This window comes from Brachyhypopomus gauderio, chromosome 11, assembly GCF_052324685.1.
Source record: "Brachyhypopomus gauderio isolate BG-103 chromosome 11, BGAUD_0.2, whole genome shotgun sequence".
Taxonomy (NCBI): Eukaryota; Metazoa; Chordata; class Actinopteri; order Gymnotiformes; family Hypopomidae; genus Brachyhypopomus; species Brachyhypopomus gauderio.
Genome location: NC_135221.1, coordinates 13649709 through 13674976, shown reverse-complemented (window position 1 = coordinate 13674976; position 25268 = coordinate 13649709). Strand labels below are relative to the sequence as shown.

Here is a 25268-nt window from a genome sequence, read left to right as displayed (position 1 = left end):
TTCACTAGTTATTCTCTAATGACTGAATAACACAATAACACAATAATACACACAATAATAATAAATGCCCAGTTGTGATTCTATTTACACTGCTTTTCCCTTCTTGAATGTGCACAATCTTTAAACAAGGAAAGCATAAACAGAGATCAGTTATTTAGATTTGACATATTAACTACTTAACCTCCTTAACCTGCAAGAAAAGACTGATTAACTTCACTCTTTGGGTTTGGTTGATTGTTTGTTACCAATAACCTAAAAGCTTATGGCTTTTAAAATCAGTAAGCTTATCTCTAATTAAATGTTTTATTTATATCATGCTGGTTTTATGGGGTGTTGTTTAGGGTCCTTTAAGATATCTTTCTTCCTCATTGTAACTTATGGAATAGATAAAGTGTGTTGTTACTGGATGATTCAGATGATGGAATGAGAGAAGGAGGGGCTCGTTCTTTGGGGCACACAGAAAACTCGGTATTCCAAAGCAACCGCGTTAAGAAATAAGCGAACGCACTCCTGCGTTGTTCACTCACGAGCTAACCCCGTGCTGTTGCGCAATTCAGCACCAGCGCGCTGTGGACAGCGCACCGTGCCACCGAAGCTGTTGCGAAGCTCGCTAAAATTCAACCAGTGCCACTTTTTTTGGACATAGTGGATTCTAAATCGATCGCCAGTCTGCTTTTATTTAAAACATACTATGTGATTTTAATGCATGGAGTTTATATATGACTGTGGATATCTGACATGGGCTACTGCGAAGTGTGGATCCGCTGTACGACTGTGAAGTGCGCTTTTCCATGCGTGGAGTGACGAGTAGCGGTGACTTGCTGAGCGCCGCCAAGGAGGATCGTTTTATTCAGGAGGATGTTAGGAAATGCCTGCAGAAAGAGAGGATGAAATCTGTCGAAAGGCGCTGGAACTACTGTCTGAGCTCTGCTCCAAGGGCGAAGTGCAAAACGATAACTGCCTGGATTTTATCTACTATTTCCGAGATCTCGGCAGACCGAGATTTTCGGACTCTGGTAAGGATTTTTCCCTCTCCTAGCTTTCAGTTTGAAGAATTGTATCTGAGATTTGTGTTAGAATCTTATTGTTTATAAGGTACAAAAAGCTTGATAAGTATAAAACAGTAGATCACGGCTAAAAATGATGCACGCGACTTCGATGCCTTGAGCATTACTAAACTAACCCAAAATCTCTGAAAATTTGCATAAAACTAGGAAACTAAACTTGTTGATATAACATTGGCATTTGCACTCTTTGCTCTGCTCCGCGTGCATTGGCGCGTGGCGTGCACCCTTTCTAGGTGCATGAGCGGTTTATTTCATTGCAAATGCATTTCAGAGGCAACTCGGTGAGGGCGAAGACTGAAGATGGACTTTGTTACCGGAATGAGAGCCCCACCCATTTATTGACAATAAGTGCTTTCACAGATCGTATCTGTACCGATACGATTAAACTCACTTTTCTCGACTTATGAAGGCAAACAAAAATTGCTAAAATTACTAAAATTACTCCTGCTTACTTTTAACATTAATTAAGCCTAACAAAACCCATAAACAAACTTACATAAGATTTCTGACCTCTGAAAGTAAATCTTCTCATTATTCAAGATTTCTTTTAGTCATATAACAATAATAATGTTATAGATTAGATTCATTGTTTAACAATAATAATAATAGTAAAATAATTATTGATAATTAGTAATAACTATAATACAATACGAATGGATTATTATTATTATTATTATTATTATTATTATTATTATTATTATTATTATTATTATTATTATTATTATTATTATCATTATCTCAAATGTCAATATAACCCTATGAAAATTAGCAGCAAAACATCATTTGACATCATTGGCACGTAGTCAGAGATTTGTCACCAAGAAAAAAGCAATTTATCATTATCATTTGTCCTTAGGAGTGCAGTTCAATGGAAATTCATCAGTTTAGAGTGTGTCCTTCTCAAACATGACTTTTCTCAAAGCTTTGTGAGTTCAACATTTTCAAGATCCAACCTTTTAAGCTATTCTCTGCACCTAGGCTATATAAGCATTGACAGTAAAGTATATTTTATAGTTTTTTAAAGGAAACAACAGTTTTATGTGCATACTAATGCTTGTTTGTATTTGTATTACTGTTTTGTTTAACTCGTATTGCAATAGATGTGTTTCCACAAGACCTGTAAGAGATCTTAAACCATCCCTGGTCTGGGCCGTATAAAGGTCACTGGTGTTTAGTCAGTACAAAGGGCAGGATCTGTCTATGTCAAACATCATTAGACTCACATAGTTCCAATGCAAGAACAGTCGGTATGAAACCAACCTCACTACCACACCTGTATGGAGCAGAAGCTCCAGTTTGTCAGACTGGTCTGCTGAACCTGCCAGGTAGGCCATGTGCTATATTTTGTGCAACTTGCTGAGCAGTTATTCAATTCTGCTCAGAATTCATTAGGTTTGATTCGAGATCTAATTAAGTCACCTGTGGGTTATCCCAAGCAATATCTGTATCTCACAATACCTCCTCCTGCAATATCTCACCCAGACGTACAGTGCTAATCAGATGTATTCCAGCTGTAGGACAATGTACTGCCTTGCTAACTTTTGCAGTATAGCTTGTCTGGGGAACAGGAGGAGTGAAATACTTTAGTGCAATAGCTCTGCACCTTCCCAGCCATATGACATATGTGACCTCTCCATTATTACTGTGATATTGTTAGTGTCATTGCCAGTGGCATCCACAATCATCTACACCCTCCGGGCCTTCAGCACCTGGCTGGTTCCTTTCATCCTTTGTTTCTGTCAGGACCACACAAAGCGCCACAGAAAGACCCATTGTGGCATGGCTCTGCCCGCCGTCCCTCCCAGACCCGGCGCCGTCTTCAAATGCCTGTTGTCCTTGGAGAACGTTGTATATACAACATGTACTCAAGCATGGCTGCTGAAGGCTTATTGAACCGTGGTCGTGATTCTGTTCCCTGAAGACGTGTTGCAGAAGGACACGGCATGAAGGAGCAGTCACTCACGCCCCTGCCTGGCTCCAGGGTCCCTGGTCCAGGAGGCTCCGTGCCTCAAACAGTGTGCTGAATTAGAACCAGAGCGAGCCCAGCAAAGTGAAGGCATCATAGCATAACGGCGCAATATTTACAGGATGGTAACACAAGGCCGTGCACCTTCGTGTTGACTCTGTTTTGTTTTGATTGAAAGCTCTGGCCAATCTGGGCCTGCAGGGTCTGAGATGGGATACCGTGCTGTTCTGAGTCTGTGTGATGCCCCTGAAAGGCAATCCCAACTCTGTAGATCACAGCTATTCACCGCATTCTGGTTGACGAACACCCAGTGTGCCAGTTTGGGGAGAGTTTGATGAGATTTGACTCGTCTGAACTCTGCCTAGAAACGTCTGTCCATCCATCAGCCCAACCCACAATGTACTTCTTCTTCTATAGCAATAAAGGTCTCACCTTCAAATTTAGATCAGCAGTTGACAGAGGTGTCAGAACCGGCTGCTGCTGAAGTGAACCGTGTGAACTTTTTCTCTTTTTATATGCACTATATGATGCAACTCCATATATTTCAGATATTTCAGCCGGTGCTCATCTTTACATGCACACCCTTTCTTAAAGAAAACACTGAAGGATAAATACAACCCCTTTTCTCTCCGAAGTCGTCACAGAGTGCTCCAAAAACAACGCTGTCTGCAGACAACTCACTCTGAAAGCTCACGCATCTTCTCCCATCTGTTCCTGACACTGGCCCCGCCCACCTACTACAACTCTGACCAGTAAGCCTAGACTAATCACATCTCACTGGAGGTGCTTCAGATAAGAGTAGAGAGAGGAGATCCAATACGGAGTATGTGGGAGAAGGAACATTTTTCGGTATCACGTTGGAATTTGAAGTGGTATTAAGATTCCAAATGTTTGAATCCCAAGTTGTTCATCAAAGTTTTGGGGAAACACACACGATGGCCTCAAGTGTGTGCTGGGGGTTTTCTTCTTCTGCACTGAACACAGTGTTGCTCTGTGCTCTAGTTTCTAGAGCACTGGGTGGGGTGTGGGTGAAGACTGACACACAGAAAGCTCTTTGAAGTAACACTCTAAAGGTATGTTAATGAGGCGGAACACATGAACAAAGCTACCTTTTATGCTGTTTACCCGCTTTTCCCCGTCTAATGAGATTAGGAAGATGCTCCCTGGGGGAGCCAACAAACCCACTCAGTGCAAGTGTTGCCGTGAATGGCCGGCCACAGTAAAAGCGTGCAAAGAGTCAGCTCAATCACAGACGGCTAAATGTGGCCAGCAAGACCAAGTCTTACCGCTTAGCATCACTATTACCCAGAATACCTTTGGTTTTTTACCTAAGAACTGTACAAGAAGTTTGCGTGGCTAGTGGAAGAAACATTACATGCCAATGTTTTATACTTCAGATGTGTTCATTTTTCTCCAGTTTTGGATGTTTTTTTTTTGTTTTTTGTATCTGCACAGCACAGTTTGGTCTTTATTTATTTATTTCCTCCTCCTTCTTATTGATCTTGGTATTAAACAGATCTGTTTATTTGCCCTCCGGCCAGTTAAAGTTGGGAGTATCTGAAACCGCCTGTTTTTCTGAGACACTTTAGGATTTAACTTTGAAGTACTTGAGAAATAATATAAAGTCATTCACATTTCTCTGTGATACACTGCAGTAGCAGCACTTGATAACTGACTCTGATGGCTATCGTCACTGTGTGTGACTACTATGTGCATGGATAAGGTATCGCATTGAGGAGATATCCTGCAGACACAGATATACTGCAGACACGGCACTAGCTGAAGCATGTTTCTGATTACATGTTTCATCTATGTGCTTGAAGTGTCTTCTCATGATTTCAGTGCAGTAAATGTAGTCGACTGAGATCTTCAGTTCTTGAGCTCCTTTTCAGTTAACTTGCTAGAAACTTTCCCATTGGCTAGTCCATATGTCATTAACTTTTCCATTGGCTAGTCTAAGTGTCAGTGAAATTTCCATTGGCCAGTTTAGGTGTGTGTGAATGGGATATGAGTACTATCTGAAGCTAATCTTGGGCTACTCATCCACAAGTCATTCCAAATTTACATGAACACAGCCAATAATAAAAAAATTAATCATTTTAGGGCTGAAGCCACAGGGTGTCCACTGCTTTGCAACAATACAATTGTTATGGAGATTACTTTATAGCAATTTAACGTGTCTCGTCTTTTCTCCATCCTGAACATGCAATTAGCGGCACGTGCAGAATCAAATCAGCTCCCCATCTGTGGCTGTGACGCTGCATGTAATTAGGCAGATTACACTGTGGAGAATTATAAAAGGAAACACAGGGGTTACAGGTATAACCCACGAAAGGAGGACTGAATTGGGACCTGCCCAGACTCTGTCTGCCCTGCTTAACCACTGTGGTTATGCTGACACCAGATCAGCATCTCTACCCCTATATGCTCTACACAAATGGACCATGAGATGAATCCCATGAGCACAGAGTTCAGCTCCTGCTCTGCCCACGAGAGCCCTCACAAATGGAGCTAGCATTGACTGGGCGAGCAACAAAACTGACCCCGGTTGGCACACTGGAAGCTGGCATGGGGAAAATTCACCTTAGCATTAAACAGCATCATGGTATCTGATTGGCTACTTCAGCACCCTTCACTCGCCTGTCATCAGAAAGTCACGCCCAACTCCTACAGCTGTGCAGATGAGCTCTAAGAGTAAGCAGCACTGACTAGATATATGTTTCAGTCAAAGCACAGTTCAGATGCCTATTCTAGTCAATGTCACAACAACATTTATTAAAGGGCACATTTGAGTCTGTCCTTTGATATTCACAAGATTGACTGTGGTTGTCCTGTGACCAAGTAGTTGTGCATTTGGGAGCTTGACCATATACACCTGGATCCCAGACTCATTTGTCAGTCTCGCCCTGTGATACTCCAGTGGGCAAAAAGAGTGAACTGAACTGCTGATTCCACAATAGTTCTGTGAAGAATGGAGATCTTTGGAACTTGTATTCAGGGCCTGTTGTGGTATGAAAGGCACAAAGAAACCCTAATAAGATGCTGCATCATCCTTGGGTACTAATGGCACAATGACCTACATCTGAGACACTGTGACACCGCAGCTGGCTGGGTGCCCACATGCCCTGGGGTTCATCAACCTGTCTGCCATCTGTCAGTCATCCAGTAGGTCTCTCAAAGCAGACAACTACCTGACATGTTGATCTGATTGCTTTATGGACACTTGGCTGTCAATAAGATTAAACATTGTTCAGCCCGAAATGCAGAGAGTAGAAATTACCATCAACGCTCACCGTGCAACAATCTTCTTCCATGATGCTTTTTTGTTAAAGGGGATGTCTGATGTCTGATGTAATGATGGTGCTTCACTGCCCATGAGCAGCAGCTCATTCTCCTGCTCCCATATAGTATCATCTCCCGCCACGTGGGGCTGTGTTTACAAGTATTCATAAAAGAATGCCTCATTTAATCACATGGTTTGGAGGAACACTGCATTCAGTCGCCCTGTCTTTTCTGTCTTTTCTCACCCTAATGGGAACAGAGTGGACAGAGACTCCATAGATCCAGAAGAGGAAGAGGGGGAGTGTGGAGTGTGACTAAGACCCATTCAGTCCTCACTAAAAGCCTTTCACTGTCTGTGTGGCCTAATTCAGAGAGATTGTCCCTCGAGAATGGCCAGATGGCATGAATGAAGACAGGAGGAAAAGAGTGTGGGCAAGAGGGACAGGAGGAGAGGAGGAGAAAGAGAGAGAAGGAGAGAGAGAGAAGGAAAGAGAGTGAGAGAGAAGGAAAGAGTGAGAGAGAGAAGGAGAGAGAGAGAGAGAGAGAGAGAGAGAGAGAGAGAGAGAGAGAGAGAGAGAGGGGAGGCAGAGATGATGGAGGGAAAGGGGGAACCAAAGGGAGGAGTGATTGGGTAAGAATAATGGGTTTGGGAGAATGAGAGATGAAGAGGGAGAGAGTGGGAGAGATGGAGAAAGACTGAGAGACAGATTGTGAGAGTTCCACACAGGAGATCACGCGCTGTTCGTTCAGCCCTTGTTGATGGTAGTGCACTCTCTCCACCCTGACCATATCCTCCCATAATAAGATCTCCTCCTCCCCCTCCTGTGCCCTGTTAAACAACCCATGAACCTCCAGCCTGCTGACAGCTGCCTACGGTTAAAGACCTTCCACTGGGCTGCAGCATAGGGCCAAACGCTCATTCAGACTGTAGACACGTATATACATTTCAAGACTGTGGATATTATGCTAATATGAAGGAATCAAAAGATCTAGTTATTGCATGTATCATTTATTTGACCTGCTTTAGCCAGTGAATATGGTCATACGGCTGGTGAGATGTATGTTTGAAATGTTTAATTGCATGGGCCGTTTATTGTCTTCACTTTTTCAAGAATGGCTGAATTGGAATCAGCAAGGCGGGTTGTGTTTCAAGTTCAATAAAATTTTTCTTGCAGCAAATAAACTAGTCTTAGCTACATAAGCGGTGGGGGGTTTAACTGTGTGAGATTAGCCTTCTGCACTGGCACACATGCAACCTATCAGAGCACTGCAAAATCAGTGAGCATTAAAGTTGTGCACGGTTACTTCACTGTCTGACAGTGATATTTGAAGTGCAATGTAAGTATATGAAGTGCATTATATAAAGGACTGTTTTCTTGATTCCTTTATATAATATTATATATATGTTTTTTAGAGCATGATGGCACTCTGACACCTTGGCTTTGATGTTGCTTGCATTTGTTTAGTTCTTAGCATTAAAAGATGAGCTCTTTCTCGTGTGTGTGTGTGTGTGTGTGTGTGTGTGTGGGGTCAGATGTGTCCGTGAGTCTGCTGTCCCTGCTAGTGACCTCATGTGGTCTGGCCCTGTTTGGCGTCTCGCTCTTCGTGACCTGGAAGCTGTTCTGGCTGCCATGGCGGGATCGCTTCCTGCCTGTCTGGCTGCGGGAGGCACAGGGCGAGCGGCGGGCCGTCCTGACCGACGACGAGACCCTGGAGCACGAGTACAGCGCCGACTTCGCCAAGGACCCGTCTGCCTCCACGCTGGTGCCAGACTCGGCCATGAAGATCAGCCACACGTCGCCCGACATCCACCTGGAGGTGCAGACCACAGGCAGGGAGCACAACCCCCCGCACATGGCCCGCGTTCAGAGGCAGGTCACCGACCCGACCTCATCTGTCCGGTAGGTCCCGGGCCACGACACGGGCTGAACTCGGAGAACAGAGGGATACAGATGAAGTCCTCAAAGAGAGATAAACTGCTGCCTCGCAGCGCTGAATTTAGGCACTTGTGTACTAGACAAAAAAGAAATTGAAATAGAGTCCAAACTGATTTGTGTAATAGGGGTTCATCTGTCTGACAAACTGTAACACAGGTGGTTGAATGTATTAAGACAAGGGTGCAGAAATGCAGCTTTTGTTTGAAATATTTGATTATCCCTCCTACAGAGCTTTATCAACTGATCTGATATTGCTCATCCTGTAAACACAATAACCTTTTATTATTCTGCATGATCATCATCCCTCCTGGCTGCATAGCACATGTTGTACCGCTGCCATAATAATTAAGGCTCTCGCAGTTTTAGCCCAAGATCAATGTGGCACTATTATGAACACCTCATGGTCTTCCCACTGCAGGCATAACTCCATCCGGAGGCAAATGAACCTCTCCAACCCTGACTTTAACCCAGCCCAGTTCCAGAGGCAGGAGTCCCTGTCCGGGCCGGGTCTGGGTCGGATCAAGCCGGAGCTCTACAAGCAGCGCTCGGTAGACGGCGAGGACGGGCGGCGGGCGAACGACTGTGGACGCCTTCACTTCATCGTCAAGTACGACTGCGATCTAGAGCAGCTCATCGTGAAGATCCACAAGGCTGAGGATTTGCCTGCCAAGGACTTCTCAGGAACCTCAGACCCGTACGTGAAGATCTACCTTCTGCCCGAGCGCAAGACTAAGCATCAGACCAAAGTGCACCGTAAGACTCTCAACCCCGTGTTCGATGAGGTTTTCCTCTTCCCTGTGGCGTACACGGAGCTGCCCGCACGCAAGCTACACTTCAGCGTCTACGATTTCGACCGCTTCTCACGCCATGACCTCATTGGCCAGGTTGTGGTGGATAACTTCCTGGACTTGCCAGACTTTCCTGGGGAAACTAAACTCTGCAGAGAAATCCTCTACGTTACAGCGGTAAGCCATTTCTACCGGCTAGTGTACAGCTATAGACCACGCCCCATTGTGCATTTGCCAAGCCCTGTATTTTCAATGTGCCACAGTGTAGGAATGGGTCAGGTGTGTGTGTGTGTGTTTGTGTGTGTGTGTGCATTGAAAAAAGATCAGACCCCTCTTAGACCCCTCTCAGATCCCTCTCAGATCCTCTGATAATGCTGCTTGTTTTGGTCTAGACTATCAGAAGCTCTCAGGTGTGTTGACCTCTACAGCAATATTCTCAAAGTGGTTTCATACAGATTTTATTTCCAGGAGTAAAAGTATACAGCAGGATCAATGCACTAAATCCAACTTAATTATCAACCACTATTCAATATTCATCACGTTTTCCTTAATTATTTATTAAGTAAACATAGAATGGACACTTACAAACTCTAGGATTATGTAAAAAAAAACCCTCTAATTAAATTTACATTTAGGGTGTTGAAATAAATGAATGAAATGGTTTTTAATCTTCTCCAGCATTGAGGCTTTGAATGGTGCACAGAGCACATATATGTGACCAGACAGAACTGTCCTCATCTTGCCCTCACAGCCATATTGGAAATCTATGAAAGGAATTTGTGTACTGATATAAGTGATGGGTTCAGATAAACAAACTTGGGGAAGAATCAAACAAAATTGTGCATTTTAACAGCTAAGCACAAAGTCGATGTGCCATTCGATCAAGCAAGGATGGTCTGTATGGCCCTGTTCTCTCCTTTGACTTTGTTGTAGATGGACCTTTGCCCTAGCAACAAAGTCATCTGACAGCTGAATCTAGTTGTTACATACAAATCAATATCTGCTGCCAGTTTCGGTCTAGACTGTCAGAAGTTTACAGGTGTGTTGCCCTCTGAAGCAATAATCTCACCGTGGGTTCATACGCATCTCCTGGACTAAGAGAATACAGCAGAACTCATGCTTTAAATGCAACTTAATTGTCGACCGTCATTCAATATCCAGCGTGTTTTCCTCAGTGACGTTATGTTAAAAGGCTGGAGAAACCAACTGTCACGTCAGCATCTCCAGTTTATTGAGCAGCTGACGTTGGAGAAAGACAAAGTTGATCTAAGAAGGGTGGAGCAGAGAAAGATGGAGCAATGGAATTGAATGGGAATGTTTTATTAGTGTCATTATGAGTTCAGGGCGTCTTTGAAATTGATTATTTCTTCATCATTTCTTCATTAGTGTCATCATTCACTATTATGTTACACCCAGGGCAAGTCGTCTGAACGTATTGTCTGTAGGCAGTAAAGTTGGAAATGGGATATTTGGCTGTGAAATTATAATTGGACCAGTTTGATGCTGGTTTGTTTTTCTCTCCACCCGTGTGATATCATCAGTCCAAGACTGTTTGAAGAACTGGACTGGTTCTAAACTTGATGGACATGGAAGCATGTTGCTTCCAAAATTCAGATGCAGAAATGTAAGCAAAGCGTGATTTTTGCGGCATGGCTATTGTTAATTAGAGCTAGATGAGTTTAATGAAGATTACAGCTAAGCCAATCAGTGCCAATGGGGCATCTGTTTTCATCATGCAGTCATCCACACCGTCTGTGGGCAGCTGTTGTTGTCAGACATACGAGCTCCGACAAACCTTTATTGGATGCTTCTAACATCCCAACACCCTAAAATACACACCTTGGTAGTTCACACTCCTGCTTCAAGAGCAGGAAGGCATAAATATACTTCGTATGCAGGGTTAATGATAGTACATGGAGCACTGTTTGGATCTGTGACCTACATGCAATGTGGGAAGTCTGTCTTCACCATGACAGGATGCTGTTACTCTAGATGTATGGTCTTCAGCAGAAGAACAACTCTACTAGGCCAGGAGCTCTGTGAAGCTAACTGACTACCGACTAACTGTAGTCCCAAAGGAACACTAGCACTGTAGATGCCCTCAAACACAGCTGAGTATTGTATCATATCCAACACTGTTTTACAAGCCATTTTATTGTACATCTTTTTTGTTTGTGTTTTTTCATGCTCCTTTGCTAAATGTTAACGTCAGCTTAGCAGAAAAGATCTGTAATCATTTTGATACGGCTCTTTTCGGTCCCATATTTCTAAGAGGTTTGGTTTTAGGGCTGTGATTAAAAGTGCTGGGGCTTCCTGTAGAGGTTGGCGGGTCCAGGGGCCAGGAGCCCTGCTTGAGGCCAACAGCACACATCACAGGGAGATCTCGCCCTTCGTTTCTGGGTTGTATCTCCATGGAGTGGCAGGGGACCTCCTATAGCTGGAACTGTACATACATAAATGCATAAATAATTTTCTAGAGGCCTTATTTAACATCCCATATAGGCAATGGGAGCCTATTAGGGGATGAATGCATTCATAAAAACAAGACGGTTTAGAAGTAGATCTGAGAAGATGATCATTGCTATCCACGCCTGGTTCCTACGCGATCTCTTGGGATCTTCTCATTGGTGCACTGTGCATTTTCCACTTCTTGTTCCGTGTTAGGGAGCTAGGCGGGGTTCATGACATTTAAGACATACTGATATTAAAGTTAGACCTGTCTAACATTAACAGGATAGAACCTGACATGAGATAAAATTATAATGTTCTCCAAACACTACATAAATTCTTCTGGCTTTAATGTCTCTGTTTTGTGAGGTTGAATATCACGATGTAGCAGTGATGTGATGCTGAAAGCAATGTTTGGTCAAATCTGTTTGTCTTGTAATCTCTGGATCAGCTATAAATAAAACACAAGCTAATTAATGAATGTAAAGGGCAACCTGTTTCTCTCAGCTAGAGCTGGGGAAGGTGGGGAGAGAGAGGGAGGGAGGGAGAGAGGGAGAGAGAGAAGGAGAGAGAGAGGGAGAGAGAGAGCAGGAGAGAGACAGACAGACACTGAAGAATCACTAATCCGGAAGAATAAAGGTCGCTCAGGATGATGTAGTGCCACCGAATGAGCTGTCAGGGAGATTCACCTTTGCAGAAGAGACATTTTCTCTGAGAAATGACATTTCTGGAGGAACTAATGAAATGTACAAAGACATCAAAAGTTTTTTTTTTTTTTATGTAGCACTTGTGCATGATTTCATGACTTATCTATGTATTCATTCATTGATCTTATTAAGATGACAGAAATCCTTCCGGTCCACAACCCTCCTGAGGAGTTCAGTGTGTTGCAGAAGCACCTCTCACACACCACCGTTTGTTCAGAGGGCTGCAGCTTGATCTGATCCAAAGTTAACGGAGGTCGCCGAAACTTCCTGAAACGCACCTGGACTTCATATCACATGCTCATTAGGCCCCATAAGCGCTTTAATCACCAGCTTGTACGTAACAGCCTTTGATTTTTGTTCTGATTTTTCTTGCTTCTCTTTGTTCTCCTCCGTCCATGTGGCTCTGTCGGACTCCGATGCACTCTGCCATGTCACGGTTAGTCCTCCTTTGCGCAAATGAATGTCTTGCTCAGAAGCACTAATGTGACTTTCAATTAATGAGCGCTAATGGGGCCTGGGTAGCCACTGCACATAAAGATCATGCTAAGTGGCCTCTACTTGCTTTCTTTCATTGCTAATAACGTAAGCATTTTTTCTTGAAGTGTCTCTTTAAAAGGCCATCGGACAAGCGTAGAAAGGTTGAAGATGCTCTGTAGAGACTTGTGAGTCAGGATAATCGCACAAGATAGACTGCCTCAGCCATATTGAACCTCTTCACAACTGCTCCGTAATTTCATTGACGGCGCGCGAGTGACCATAATTCCACCACTGACTTGATTTAAGTGCTTGTGCGAATAGAGGCGACTGTTATCCTATAGTCTATGGATGGAAGGGCGTGATTGAATCAGCCCGCCTGCAAGGAAAGGGTGGGATCCCGAGGTCCGGACCTTAAGCGCTGTCTCACACAGAGCGAACGTGAGCTCACTGGTACATGTTGGGTAATACACAGACGCTGTGACCCAGGCGTGAAATGTCACTTTGTCCTTTCCATCACTAACACACTATATTAAATCGATCCATTTAAATTATTAAATTGATACTTATTCTAGAGGCAGAGCAGATAGCCTGAGATGAATCCTTCGGCACGCCTGGTCCGTGTCCTTGTCTGGGCTCCGGCTACACCAGGTAACTCATTTGTCATAATAACCAGGCAGGCCGAATGCGTGCTGATCTAAAACGGTTGCTCCTTTTCCTGATTAGAGTTTGCTGAAAAACAGCGGACTCCATCACTCTTGTTGCTAATGAGGGTTTTTAGTTTCACTGTTAAAGATGATGCTAACAAAAGCCAATTATTGATGGTAGTCTTTCGCTAGAGACTAATTGCACCTCACAAGGAACAACAAAGTCTGTGCGGTGTATTACAACAAACACAAGGCATTCCTTTGGATGGATGTCAAAGTTGTACTACCCACATGGTCAAAAGCATCCATTTGCTGGCTGTATAACCCGTATATGTTGGCCCGTTCTACTGAAATCACCTCCACCCTTCACCACCAGCCATTTTCTTGGTGTGATTACTGTCAATTTGCGGATCTCAGCCAAACCATTTCTCCAGCAAGCGAGATTCACTCAAATTCAATTTCCAGAGTGACACTGTAGCTGTCTGTATCAGAACTCCTGCCGCACAGACTTTCAGGGAGATACATTCATGCCTCTTCCCCCGCGTGCTTTTATTTTGTAGTATTTGAGTGTTTGTGATATCATAATATATTTAGATTAGATGCTGTACTTGGTCAACAACACATAGTTCACCCGCAAATGGCAGGGTAAGCTTAAATGTTACAAATTAGAAATACATTTGAGGTAAGCGAGGTAGGATCAGAACTCAGGGCAACATTAGGACATTACCATTATCTCCTAATAGTACTGGCGGCATAACAGAATTCCTGCCTCTGTGATTATGCTCAAATCTCCAATTCCTGATTGGCCAGGATCACAGAATTGCCACCACAGGAAGGAAACGGTAGTGCATAAAAGAGAATGTGACCAAGTCACCGCAAGCAGGAGTCTCTGGACCACCCCAGTCTACACTAAAGCAGCTCCCAGCCATGCATGTCAGGCGAGCTATGCTGGAAATAGATTTGCACCATTGGATATATCTAATTGACCTATTGTGTCTAAGCAATCTAGTGTATTTAACTGTATGTAGCGGTGCCTAGCTGATCTACTTCAAAGGTGCTGTAGTGTAGCAAACGGGCCCCACCACTACTGCTCCCTGCTGGGTGGTAATGAACACAGTTCCGAACCCGCCAGGCTCAGTCAGGGGGGACCCAGTCCGATAATGAAGCCCTCTCTGCAGTCAGAGTCGTGTGACCTTTCGGTCCAAGGATAATAAATGAAATATCCTGCTGCTAGAGGAACCTGTAGGCCCTGAAGCCCTCAGAGTTGTGCAGAAAAGAGGGCACATTTATCGTAACAGGCCCTTTGAGCTTTGGGGTTATATGCAGGTAGAGATTACAGGATGTGTGAGACAGGAGTCGAAGGCCCTGGAAGCTCAGTGACGTTGTAGAGATTGGACCTCTGTGTTGAGCTGAAACATGGTAACATTTTGATTGATTACAAGAACACTGCACCAAGTTGCTTAAAATGGAAGGAACGTTTTATGGCTATGTTAAGAAAGTACAGAGAGCAAATGGTATTCAGTAGAAATAGCCTTGAGTCACTAATAGTGTCATTAGCGCTGTGTTTGGGGAAGTATTCCTTCATGTTTACCAGATAGGCTTTATTGCAGAACAACAGAAATTCTACCTCAAGATCTCAGTAAGGAACCGCCATGGCACTTAGGCCTCTGTATCTGAAGGCATTAATACGGCTTAGCGTGATCACGATCTTAGTAATAAACATGGTACTGATTTGCTCTTAGCCACATTACCATCCAGCCCGGTCTTGGAGTGGAGTGTTTCCCACTAACATACACTGGTGATGAACTGGGAGAGTGTGGAAGTTCTGGCAGCCGTGTGGTTGGGACTGACCGGGCAGCTCTGCGCATTAGAGAACCATTTAGACTTTGGGCACAGTGATTTATACCTCATGTACGGCTTAATGACTTTCATCTCCATTTCCTCTGCCCTGTTGTCTGACTCCATCGATGTGCAGATCGGAAACAGTAGGGAAATCAGTGCTATGACCTAGCACTAAAACAGCAGTGTGCAGGTCTTAGTGTAATCTAATAACCTAATACAGCTTCAGATGAACGGACAATTTAATAAAGTCAATAAAGTTTTCACGTCTCCACTCCAGATGTACAGGTGGAAAATACATCCCACTCTGTTGCCATGGACACCCTGAGTTAGTTCTCCACCGGCTCTGCATAAGCGCTAAGCTTCTGACTGCAGGTCCTGCTTTTTTTGGGGGGGAGACCAGTGCGAACACAGTGATGTTGACGCGTAGAAAACCAGCAGCACCTCCACAGTGCCCGACGAGATAAGAGTAGGGTGAGAGGGACTGCCATGGCAACACGGCTCTGCGTCTGTGCTCCGCCTGGACAGTAGTTCACCTGCGGGCAGAAAGTCAGCAGTGACATCCAGGGTAGAGGGTTACTGTAGATCCACAGAATACCTATCAAGAACCTGTCTTAGATGTTTCAGCGCAAAGGTGCACAGCAGTCCTGCCAAAATCTCCCTCTCATTATTAAAAACATGAGTACAAATGACTCGTGAAAACACGATTTAGCTGCCTATCAACGAGAAAACACGTCGGAATCACTGCTCATCCAGACGCAGGTCATTTTGGAGTCGTACGTACTCCAGCATGGACCTGCAGGCATGTGGCAGGTGATGCCTAACAGGCTTAAAGAACAAGCCTGAAGTTCTCTGAACACATTGATCCTCTCAGCCAGGAAACTCTTTTCATCCCCCTATTGCTGCCTTTGACCGTAAATCATAGCAATTATGTTCAATGGAAAGTTTGTATTCATCTTCAGAAAATGGGAATCTTTTCACAACCACTTTAACCCAAGCCAGCTGCTATCCCAGAATTCCAAGCCAAGTACCGAGTTCTCCTCCCTCGACCGTCCTTAATCAATTATTTTCTGTTAGCATTTTCCCAATTTAAAAAAAAAGGAAAAAGAATTGGTGTGTTCTTGTGAAAATTGTGCTATTTTAAGAAAGGTGTTAATTAGAGAGCAGGTCTCCGCTTGAGGGTGAGAAGTGAACAACTAAAGCAGGGGAGCAGGGTTTCCTGATGTGGGGAACGCCTCTCAAAACGCCACGCAACGTACTGGCGGCTTCAACCCAGTGTCAGTCCACCCAGTCCCAGGGCCCATCAGATACCTGCAGGACGGCACTGTAGGTCTGCTCCGGGCCTGATGTGTTGGTCCTGTGTGCCCACCCCCTGTCAGCGATTCCCAGCTTGTTGGGTTTTGACACTTTCCAGCAAAAGTGGTAGAGAATGCTGTTATATATCCAGTGCTGAGCTGATAATAAACTGTGAGCCAGTCCTGAGATACTGTTTTCTGGTGTCAGTGTTTGTGTGTGTGTGTGTGTGTGTGTGTGTGTGTGTGTGTGTGTGTGTGTGTGTGTGTGTGTGTGTGCATGTGCCTAATGACTTATGAAGTACAGCAGGTTATCTGCAACAGCAGTTGCTTTCATGATCAGGCATAAATAGTGACACACAATAAGTAAATACCCTGTATTGTCAGAAGTATGTCACATCATAGATAAGATGTTAGATGTTTTCCTTAAGCAGTAGTTACACGTTGTCAAAACTGGTTTGTTTACACACTTTATTTTTCAAGGTTAAAGGCCGTGTTCACTGTTGCGTGTGTGTGGTGATTGTACAGGATAACGTGGACTTAGGCGAGCTGATGTTTTCTCTCTGCTACCTTCCAACCGCTGGCCGTCTGACCATCACCATCATCAAAGCCAGGAACTTAAAAGCCATGGACATCACAGGAGCCTCCGGTACGGCGAGTCTTCATTAGAATCGTCATGATATTACCGGCTGGCCGGGTCCGGGGTTCAGTGAGATATGGGGTAGAACGGGCCACTGTTTGCTTTAAAAGCCTGTTTACTTCAGCTGGGGCTTTTATGCTACTTATTTCCCATAAAATGTGGGACATTATTCCCAAAGCAGTGGTGTAAAGTAAGTAAACACCTCTTCTTTACTTTATTTGTACTTTAGTTTGCACTTTACCAAAGTATATGTAACGTTACATATGTAAATGTGTGTGTATATATGTATATATGATATGACTGTTTTCAGATTCCTTGCTCAGCTGATCTCTGGTCTACTCTGTCAGCACGTCAATCAGCACAATCACATGTTCTTTACATCATGTGAACATTCAAATCTGAACAAAAGGTGTTCCAAAGTCGTATTTTAATAACAGTCGAGCAAAACATTTTGTAGTTGGTTAAATCAGCAGATGCTAACATATCAAGTTTCCAGCTAGCAACAGCATCGTGAAGTTTGATGGCAAGAGTTTCTGAGGTCAAAAGTCCTGTTTAACCAGCAAAGAGCAAACTGTGATGTCATTAATATCATTCTGAAAAAACCCTCTGTTTGTGTTTTGTTTTTGTTTGTAACACACAAACATGCCGATTCAGCACATTTATTCCTTTCAGTACTTTTGCAAGCAGAGAAGTCTGAAGGTTTGAGAGTTGCTTTGACTGTAGTAAGAGTTGAATACTGATGTCCTGGAGTGCTTTTCTAAGCTACTCTTCCTGCTCTGAGGTGAGTGTAGTATGTTTGCGGCTCGTTTCAGATCCATATGTGAAGGTGTCGCTCATGTGTGACGGACGGAGACTGAAGAAGAGGAAAACATCAACGAAGCGGAACACACTTAACCCCAGCTACAACGAAGCCATCGTCTTCGACGTCCCTCCTGAGAACATAGACCAAATAAGTCTCTTAATTGCCGTCATGGACTATGATCGGTGAGCGATGCTTCTCTGTGCCCTTCGCCCACTGCTCTGAAATCCATCTTTTCCTCTTCTCGGTTTTGATGCAAGTACTTCAGGACTAGGGCTGAACTGAGGTGTTATTTTGACATGGGTGAATTACTGGTTCCAGTGGAAATCTGGTATTGATTAGGATTCAGGAAGAGTGGGACGGAAGACACACAGTGTGGCCAGTACATATCTTCCTGTCTTCCTCAAAGTGTGGTTGGCTCTTCATGGACACACTCAAAAACCACACTGGAATGTGATGGAACAAAGAACTATGGCACTGTTTCATCCCTGAAAGCTGACCTCTCCCTTTACCTTTACAACACCCCCATTCCTGAGTGTATGTTCAGTGGTGTCTGACGTCCGATGTCACGTGTACACGTGTCTGCTGTATTAAGACCGTTGAACAGGAGCTGTCACATGTTAGCGGAAAAAGGCAAAAAGCCATTTAGAAACAGTGGTGCTTTTAGAAGGAACATTGGGTTTGTGGTGGTTTTATTGGCATCTCCAGAAAGAGAAATACAGTAATGACCTGGTTTTCATACAAGAACAGACTGATATCACATGTAAAAATGCTTCGGGGAGCATTTTCCACTTTCACAAAGATGAAGAGATAATGGGTCAAAGAAGATGGACGAAGAACAAAGTGGAGGAAAGGGAGAAAGAGACGTACAGAACAACAGACAGACGGAGATGCAGAGAGAGGGAGAGAAATACAGAGAGAGATAAATGGAAAGAGGACGAAAAGGCAGAGTAGGTTTTAGCTTCTGAGTGGTGTTAAGAGTGAATATTTCATGAGCTCACATAATGTGCCAAACATGGCTGCCCTCTCATCCTCCAGGCATGCCAGGCTCCCAGCTGGCCCGGTGAGACACACACGCGTTACCTTCTCAGTCAGAAGCTGCTGCAAGTAGCACACTGGGTTTCCAGCAAGATCAACTCAATAATGATGCATCCTGGGACATACAAGTCCATTAAAAAAACAACAACATAAACAGGAAGTGCTTAGAGATGCTCTGTTTTTAAAGGACTGTAGCTGCTTTAGGAGGATCATAAAGAGCTGTAGCCTAATTCACCTTCTGTGTGCTGGGGTCATTTTCCTGACCTCCTGCCCACTCAGTAGCTGCATGTCCAGGCGCTGGGAGGAAGTTACTGCCTGCTTCAGTTCTGACTCCCTGACCCACCATTCGCCAGCTGCGGGCTGGTACGACTGTGTGTTGAGGAGAGAGGAAATGGCCCATACTACGTTTCCCACCAAATCAGAGCATGGTCAGACATCTCATAAGCGACCTGTCACAAATGGCATTGCTTGGAATCACACTAGATTCCTAGTGCCAGACTTAGGGTTAGGGTTAGGGTTAGAGTTAGGGTTAGGGTTAGTTTACATGTGCAGAATGTCATCGTAGTCATAGTAGAAACTCTGAGCTACTATGGATCCCGATCTTGGAGCAGTTTTTAGTTTACGTCAACATGTAAATTGTTTGCAACTTCATCTTTTACACAACCATACAATACATTTAGAACAATCACTGGAACCAGAACTTTTTTTTCTTTCTTTCACCTGTATTGCTCCGTGTGACTGAGACATGTGTCTTCTCTCGTCCACAGCGTAGGTCATAATGAGATCATTGGCGTATGCCGAGTGGGTCACACAGCAGAGCACCTGGGCCGTGACCACTGGAGCGAGATGCTGTCATACCCACGCAAGCCAGTCGCTCACTGGCACCCCCTGGTGGAGGTAACACTAACACACTCCTTCCACCCGCTGGTTGAGGTAACACCAGCACACCACCCAGCGGACGCAACCTTTCTGATCTGTTTCCTCGCAGCTCTAAGCCAGAGGTAGCTAAGAAGCTCCAGGCCTGACGGTCATTTATTTGGCAAAGTCTGTTGATTTTGTGCTCAGACACATGCACTAATCTTTTGTAAATTACTAATGATGTCTTATCAGATCAGAGAGAAAAAACATCAAACCAAGAAAAACCAAATGAACAAAAAGAAATAGAATTTACCATCCTACACTCAATAATGCAACCGTAGGCTGCTCAAAGACTCCAGTAACGTCTGCTTATTTGTGTGTTGGAATATGATTGGATGTGAGGCAGATCAAAGAGCGCAATATACTTGATTAGGTTTGAAAACAGGCCGATCGAAGAATACAGGAGCAATATTACAGCTTTACGGCGTGCGATGCTGGTCTGGATTTGGTACAAAATTCTCCAGAACCAGAGCTGGAAGTTTTTGCTCTGAAACAGGAAATTGTGATTTTTTTTCTGACAGCAGGAAGGCAACGCACAATCTCTGCAGGGTCTGGAAATGCGCTGTTTCTGATTAAGTCTATTAGTATAACAACATCCTGTTATTTCCTTTGCCTCAATAACTATCATAGTCATAGGAAACATTGCCCCCCAGTGAAGAAATCTGCTTTGCAGCTCGGCTATGACAACATTAAATGCAGAACAATAACTAAAACTATGAGAAAGACGAGAGATAATGTAGAAATTCAGATTAAAGTAGAAAAAGATGCACGCTTGTGGTCACACGGAAGGCGAATGAATTGAGTCAGATTTTACAGCCTGTGTTTAGGTCTGGGCTCATTTGCCTCCGCACAGGCCCGTGAGGATGCGTTTCCAGAACACCACATTCATATTTTCAGAGCTCGTTAGAGCTTTTCATGTGTTGCCACTTTGTATTAGCTGCATAGAGGTGATGCCGTATGGCCACAGAAACTCCACCTCAGCCACTCAGGTTCCCAGACACTCTCTCTGGACCCGCTGAACGAACCTTCACATCCACCACTGGTCAAAAATGGTTTTGGAGCCATTTATGCATGTGAGAGGGAAAGTGGGGTAAAAACATGGAGGGGGTGGATTGAGGGGGGTTTACTGAACTGCATTTATCTAAAACGTGATGAAACAAAGAAAGAAAGACCAAGAGGAACTGGTGTGAAGTCAGGAAAGAAAACTCAATCAGAGGCTATTTGCTTTCTTCAGGGGAGGAAGAGAAGGATGGGCTATTGTGGGCGTGGCTTCTGAGTGACAAATGATTTAAAATCATCGTGAAATATCACCCAGTGGGAACGTCCTGCCGTGAAAGAGCGCTTTCGAAAAATCGAGTTAAAGCGCTGAGTCGATAATGATATCTCAGCTCCTCTCCCCCTGCCTTGCATGTAGTGGAATTCGACTGGTTCGTCTGTGTTCGTATCCGGAGGAGTGTGTGGATGTGATCGTCCTGGCGGGACAGCCCTGGGCTCTGGACTAACCCACACTCTCTCCACCCCCCACCCCACCTCTCTCTTCCAGTGGAGCAGTCAAGTCAACACTGGTGAGAGTCAAGGTTCCTGCACCTCCCTCAAGAATCCTCCGTCCCCCTGACGGGTGTGTCCCAGCTCCACCGCCTCGCCCTGAGGGAGAAGACGCTAAACAGTTTCACTTAAAACATGCTCACACACTCAGCACGCATACAGGACTTGGGACATGGGAAATGATGTCTGTCATACTGCATGTGAAAATGACTTTGTGTGTGAATAAGCTTCTGATTATGGAAAAGGAAAAAAAAACACGAAAAAGAAATAGAACAAATTGAACATGGTTCTGTCTTTCTTTAAACTTCATTTGAGAGGTATGTATTTTTGACATGGTCATGTTTTATGTGTCTGTATAACCCCACTGTAAAAAAGTCATTGATATTTGGAGTGCAGTGCATGGACTTTTTGTGTAATTTTGTTCCTGTGTAAAATGCCTAAAATCCATTCTATATGAAAATACACAAGAAGCACATCATCATAGTTGTTGTTCGTGATTGCTAAACATCTAAACAAACTCTCTGGAAAAAGAATACTTCAGTTCTACCCAGCACAGATATGACTCAGATATAACTGGCCAACGCAGACAGAGCTCTATAAGACACTAAATAGATCAGGGGTGTGGAGTCCATTAACCTTCCGAGTGCTGAGACCAGCCCACTCAATTACCCTCGCAGTCCAGAGAACGAGAGAGTGAAGTGATGTCAGACGCCAGCCCCACACACCTGACGTCTGTCACCTTCGAATCAGCGGAGGGCAGAGAGATGACACGGGGACCCTGGGAAAGAAGAACAAGCGCAATCTGTTACCAACGGTGACTGATGGGCCTTTAATCAAAGTCGTGCTGCACACGGGTCTCGTGACACGCGGGGCCGCTTGTGTTCCGACCCACAGCGTCTTTAAAATAACATCAATCACGCGCCGCATCAGTGCGTCGTCAGCGGGAGGTATCTGATGGTGGCAGGGAGGGGGATCTGTCACCGGGGACGACCACGGTCTGCATTTAGCACAGATCCCACAGGAGCGGAGGTCTCATCACACATCATAGCCAGTTCACCGCACCATACACACTCCCCCTCTGGGCATTCATTTTGTCTCAATAAACCAAACCAAACCTTGTCAGTGAGGTTTCTGCCATTCTCATTTCCATCATAATATGCTAATAATGAGTCACGCTGCCATGAATGTGAATGACCATCACATGGGTCCAATGCCCAGGACCGTTCATATGTAAAATGTGTAGGACCACATGACCACATGGAGGGTCTTTTAGTCAAGGGATGAATTACGATGAATCTTGACCTCTGAACCTGATTCTACAGCTTGCTAACACATAGAAACAAAACAGTCATTAGTGACAGAATGACCCCGCACAGGTCCACGGGCTGTGTGAACACTGAATCAGCTGAACCATATCGCTGACACACTGGTGGTTTCAGGGAGCAATAGCTCTGCAGCTCTGGTTAATCCAGCTTATTGACAGGGGGGTCACATCAACGTGAAAGGCCTTTCAGTCAGAATCCACAGAGAAGCGGGGAACGTTCCAGAACAATGCTGTGTGGGAGTGCAGCGTTCATCGTTTCTGAGCGCCCTCCTCCTACACACCTGTTCAAAAGCAAGTTCCAGCTATATTTGTCTTCCTCTTCACTGATAACAATCAGCAATACTCTATAATGCTTTCATGCTTTTTATAACTAGTGCAATTTTTATACAGCAGCCTCATCTTTTTCTAATTCATGCATTACATTTGATTTTATTCGTTTTGCATACTTATGAATTTACTCCATATTACTGACACACCACACAGCCAATTTCCTAGTCTCTTTTCAGTTTATTTTTATTCCATAGTTAACCTAAAGCACAGCTGAAAACTGAAACAGTCCCAAATGTGCCAGAGATCTCAGGAGACATAAATGTAAATCTACAGCCATATTTAACAAGCTGCATCTCACCCTCCCGGAGAGTTGTCATCCAGCCCTAATCTAACCTGTTTGATCTAGCTAATCACAGTGTTTGGGAGTATCCGGGTGTGTGACATTGGGATTTGCAGTAAACTCTGCAGGGGCTTAGGTTTCCACAAACAGGCTGAGACTGTCTGATGCCTGTCTGATGCCCTTTGTGTCAGTTAACTGGACAAACTGCTTCCTATAGCAGCTGCTTGGTATCATATCCTTCTGATTCCTTTGCAATCTATAATTAATGCCCAGTTCAAAGAATATCAAGAATGTTGCCACATTGATAGGAATCCCTCCAACTTCTGCTGGGCTCTGAAACCGATGGCAACTGAAAGAAAGTGGGAAGCACATAAAATAAATATTAGTAGTTTCTACCATGAAACCCACGGGTGGAGATAACGAGTCTGTATACACTTGGCACACTTGGCAGGTGTAGAGAATTGTAAATGTAAACTCTCACATCCTTTACTGTGAACTTTAATTAAATTAAGATGGCTTACAACGAAGGGAGCACTTTATGACTCCTAAATATTAGCCAGATCGTAGGTTAAAGAAGTACACCTGTAGTCAGATTGCAGTCCTATATCTCTCTAGCGCTGGGACGTAAGACACTGTGACTCCTGCACTTGTCTGTTACATTTCCCAGCAGCTCACTTCACCTCCGAAGTGACACCAGCCAGGTTAAGCGGTGAGCTCCCTTGTGGGAGAGAAGTGTGTCCTTTCCTCTGATGCCAAGCATCAAAGCAGAGAGCCGCCATCCTGGCTGTATAGAAGGCTGCTGTGAGTCCTGCTCTCTTGGCAAGCCTGACGCCTCGACAGCTGGGGGAGCATTAGAACTGCTTGCTGAAGGGAGCAGATTTAAGTCCCATTTGTGCAAAATGTTTCAATTATGCTAGCGTATTCCTGTCTCTGCTGGCCCGTATCCTTCCCGCCATTACAGTCTGTATGGAATCTATTATTCTTTACACTTAATCCCTTAATCCTTCTCTGACGAGTCCTAGTTCTGCTGATCACGTTCATAAAACATGCATGTGTTTGGATTGCAGTTCGCTGATGTATTCTAGGACTGGTAGCGGAACTGTACCTGGCGCTTTACTTGAGCTCGGTGCAGCTTATATTCTAGCCCAGCTAGCTGAGACAGCAGGGGTCAGAGAAACCTTTCTCAGGTCTCCTCTGCAAACAACATGCCCTTATCCTCAGTGTCCTACTTAAAAACCTTTATCTTTCTTTCCTTACACTTGCTAACAGGGTCAGAGCGTGTGCTAATCAGTCAATTTTCCAGTTAAGAAATAATGCTGGTTTGAGTCATTTTCTCTTTCAATATGCAATTGCCAAATCATTATTTCATTTCTGAGGAAGTAAACGTCACACGATTAGATCTTCATAGTAGCAACAGGTTAAGCATATAGGGAGTGGAATAGCATAGGGGGAAATAACCTCAGCTGTAGGCCTACAACTATGTTTGCTGGATCAACTATTGTGAGCTTTTCAGTGAGACTCTTAGCTGACAAATATCTAACAGCAGGTAGCTATGTTTGTGTTGGTGACTTCTGGGTGTTGCCATGTTGAACAAACATTTGCATGAAGGCAGGTGACAGGTTTACTGAGATAACTGACAGGTTTACTGAGAGGACTGACAAGTTTACTGGGATGTCTGCATCAGTGACATGACTGACAGGTTTACTGAGATGGCTCTCAGATTTACTGAGTGGTCTGACAGGTTTACTGAGAGGACTACAACATTGACAGGACATTAACAGAACTGCTTCAACAAGAAAGACAGACATTTGATATAGACAGACATTTGATATAGACAGACATTTGAGTGGCAAATGATTATGCCACAAAGCCCGTCATCTCAACACAAACACTGCTGTTTCTTGACACAGACAGGTCTGAACCTGCAATTAATTTTCATTTTTCTCC

The 25268-nt window shown here is 44.2% G+C and overlaps 1 protein-coding gene across 2 annotated transcripts in view; it reads left to right on the top strand.

Moving 5' to 3' along the window:
* The window catches only part of syt9b (synaptotagmin IXb), a 45792-nt gene extending 23625 nt beyond the window's left edge, over window positions 1-22167 (top strand). Inside the window, exons 1-7 of one of the 2 annotated variants that reach the window (XM_077022153.1) lie at window positions 504-1016; window positions 7850-8216; window positions 8671-9217; window positions 16976-17096; window positions 17900-18071; window positions 19692-19821; window positions 21386-21867. In XM_077022153.1, coding sequence (XP_076878268.1) covers window positions 869-1016; window positions 7850-8216; window positions 8671-9217; window positions 16976-17096; window positions 17900-18071; window positions 19692-19821; window positions 21386-21457 — 1557 coding nt within the window. In that variant the 5' untranslated portion in view covers window positions 504-868 and the 3' untranslated portion in view covers window positions 21458-21867. Of the gene's footprint in view, window positions 1-503; window positions 1017-7849; window positions 8217-8670; window positions 9218-16975; window positions 17097-17899; window positions 18072-19691; window positions 19822-21385 lie in introns of those variants that run through there. The other variant, XM_077022154.1, reaches the window with a different exon arrangement.
* Window positions 22168-25268: the final 3101 nt, after the last annotated feature.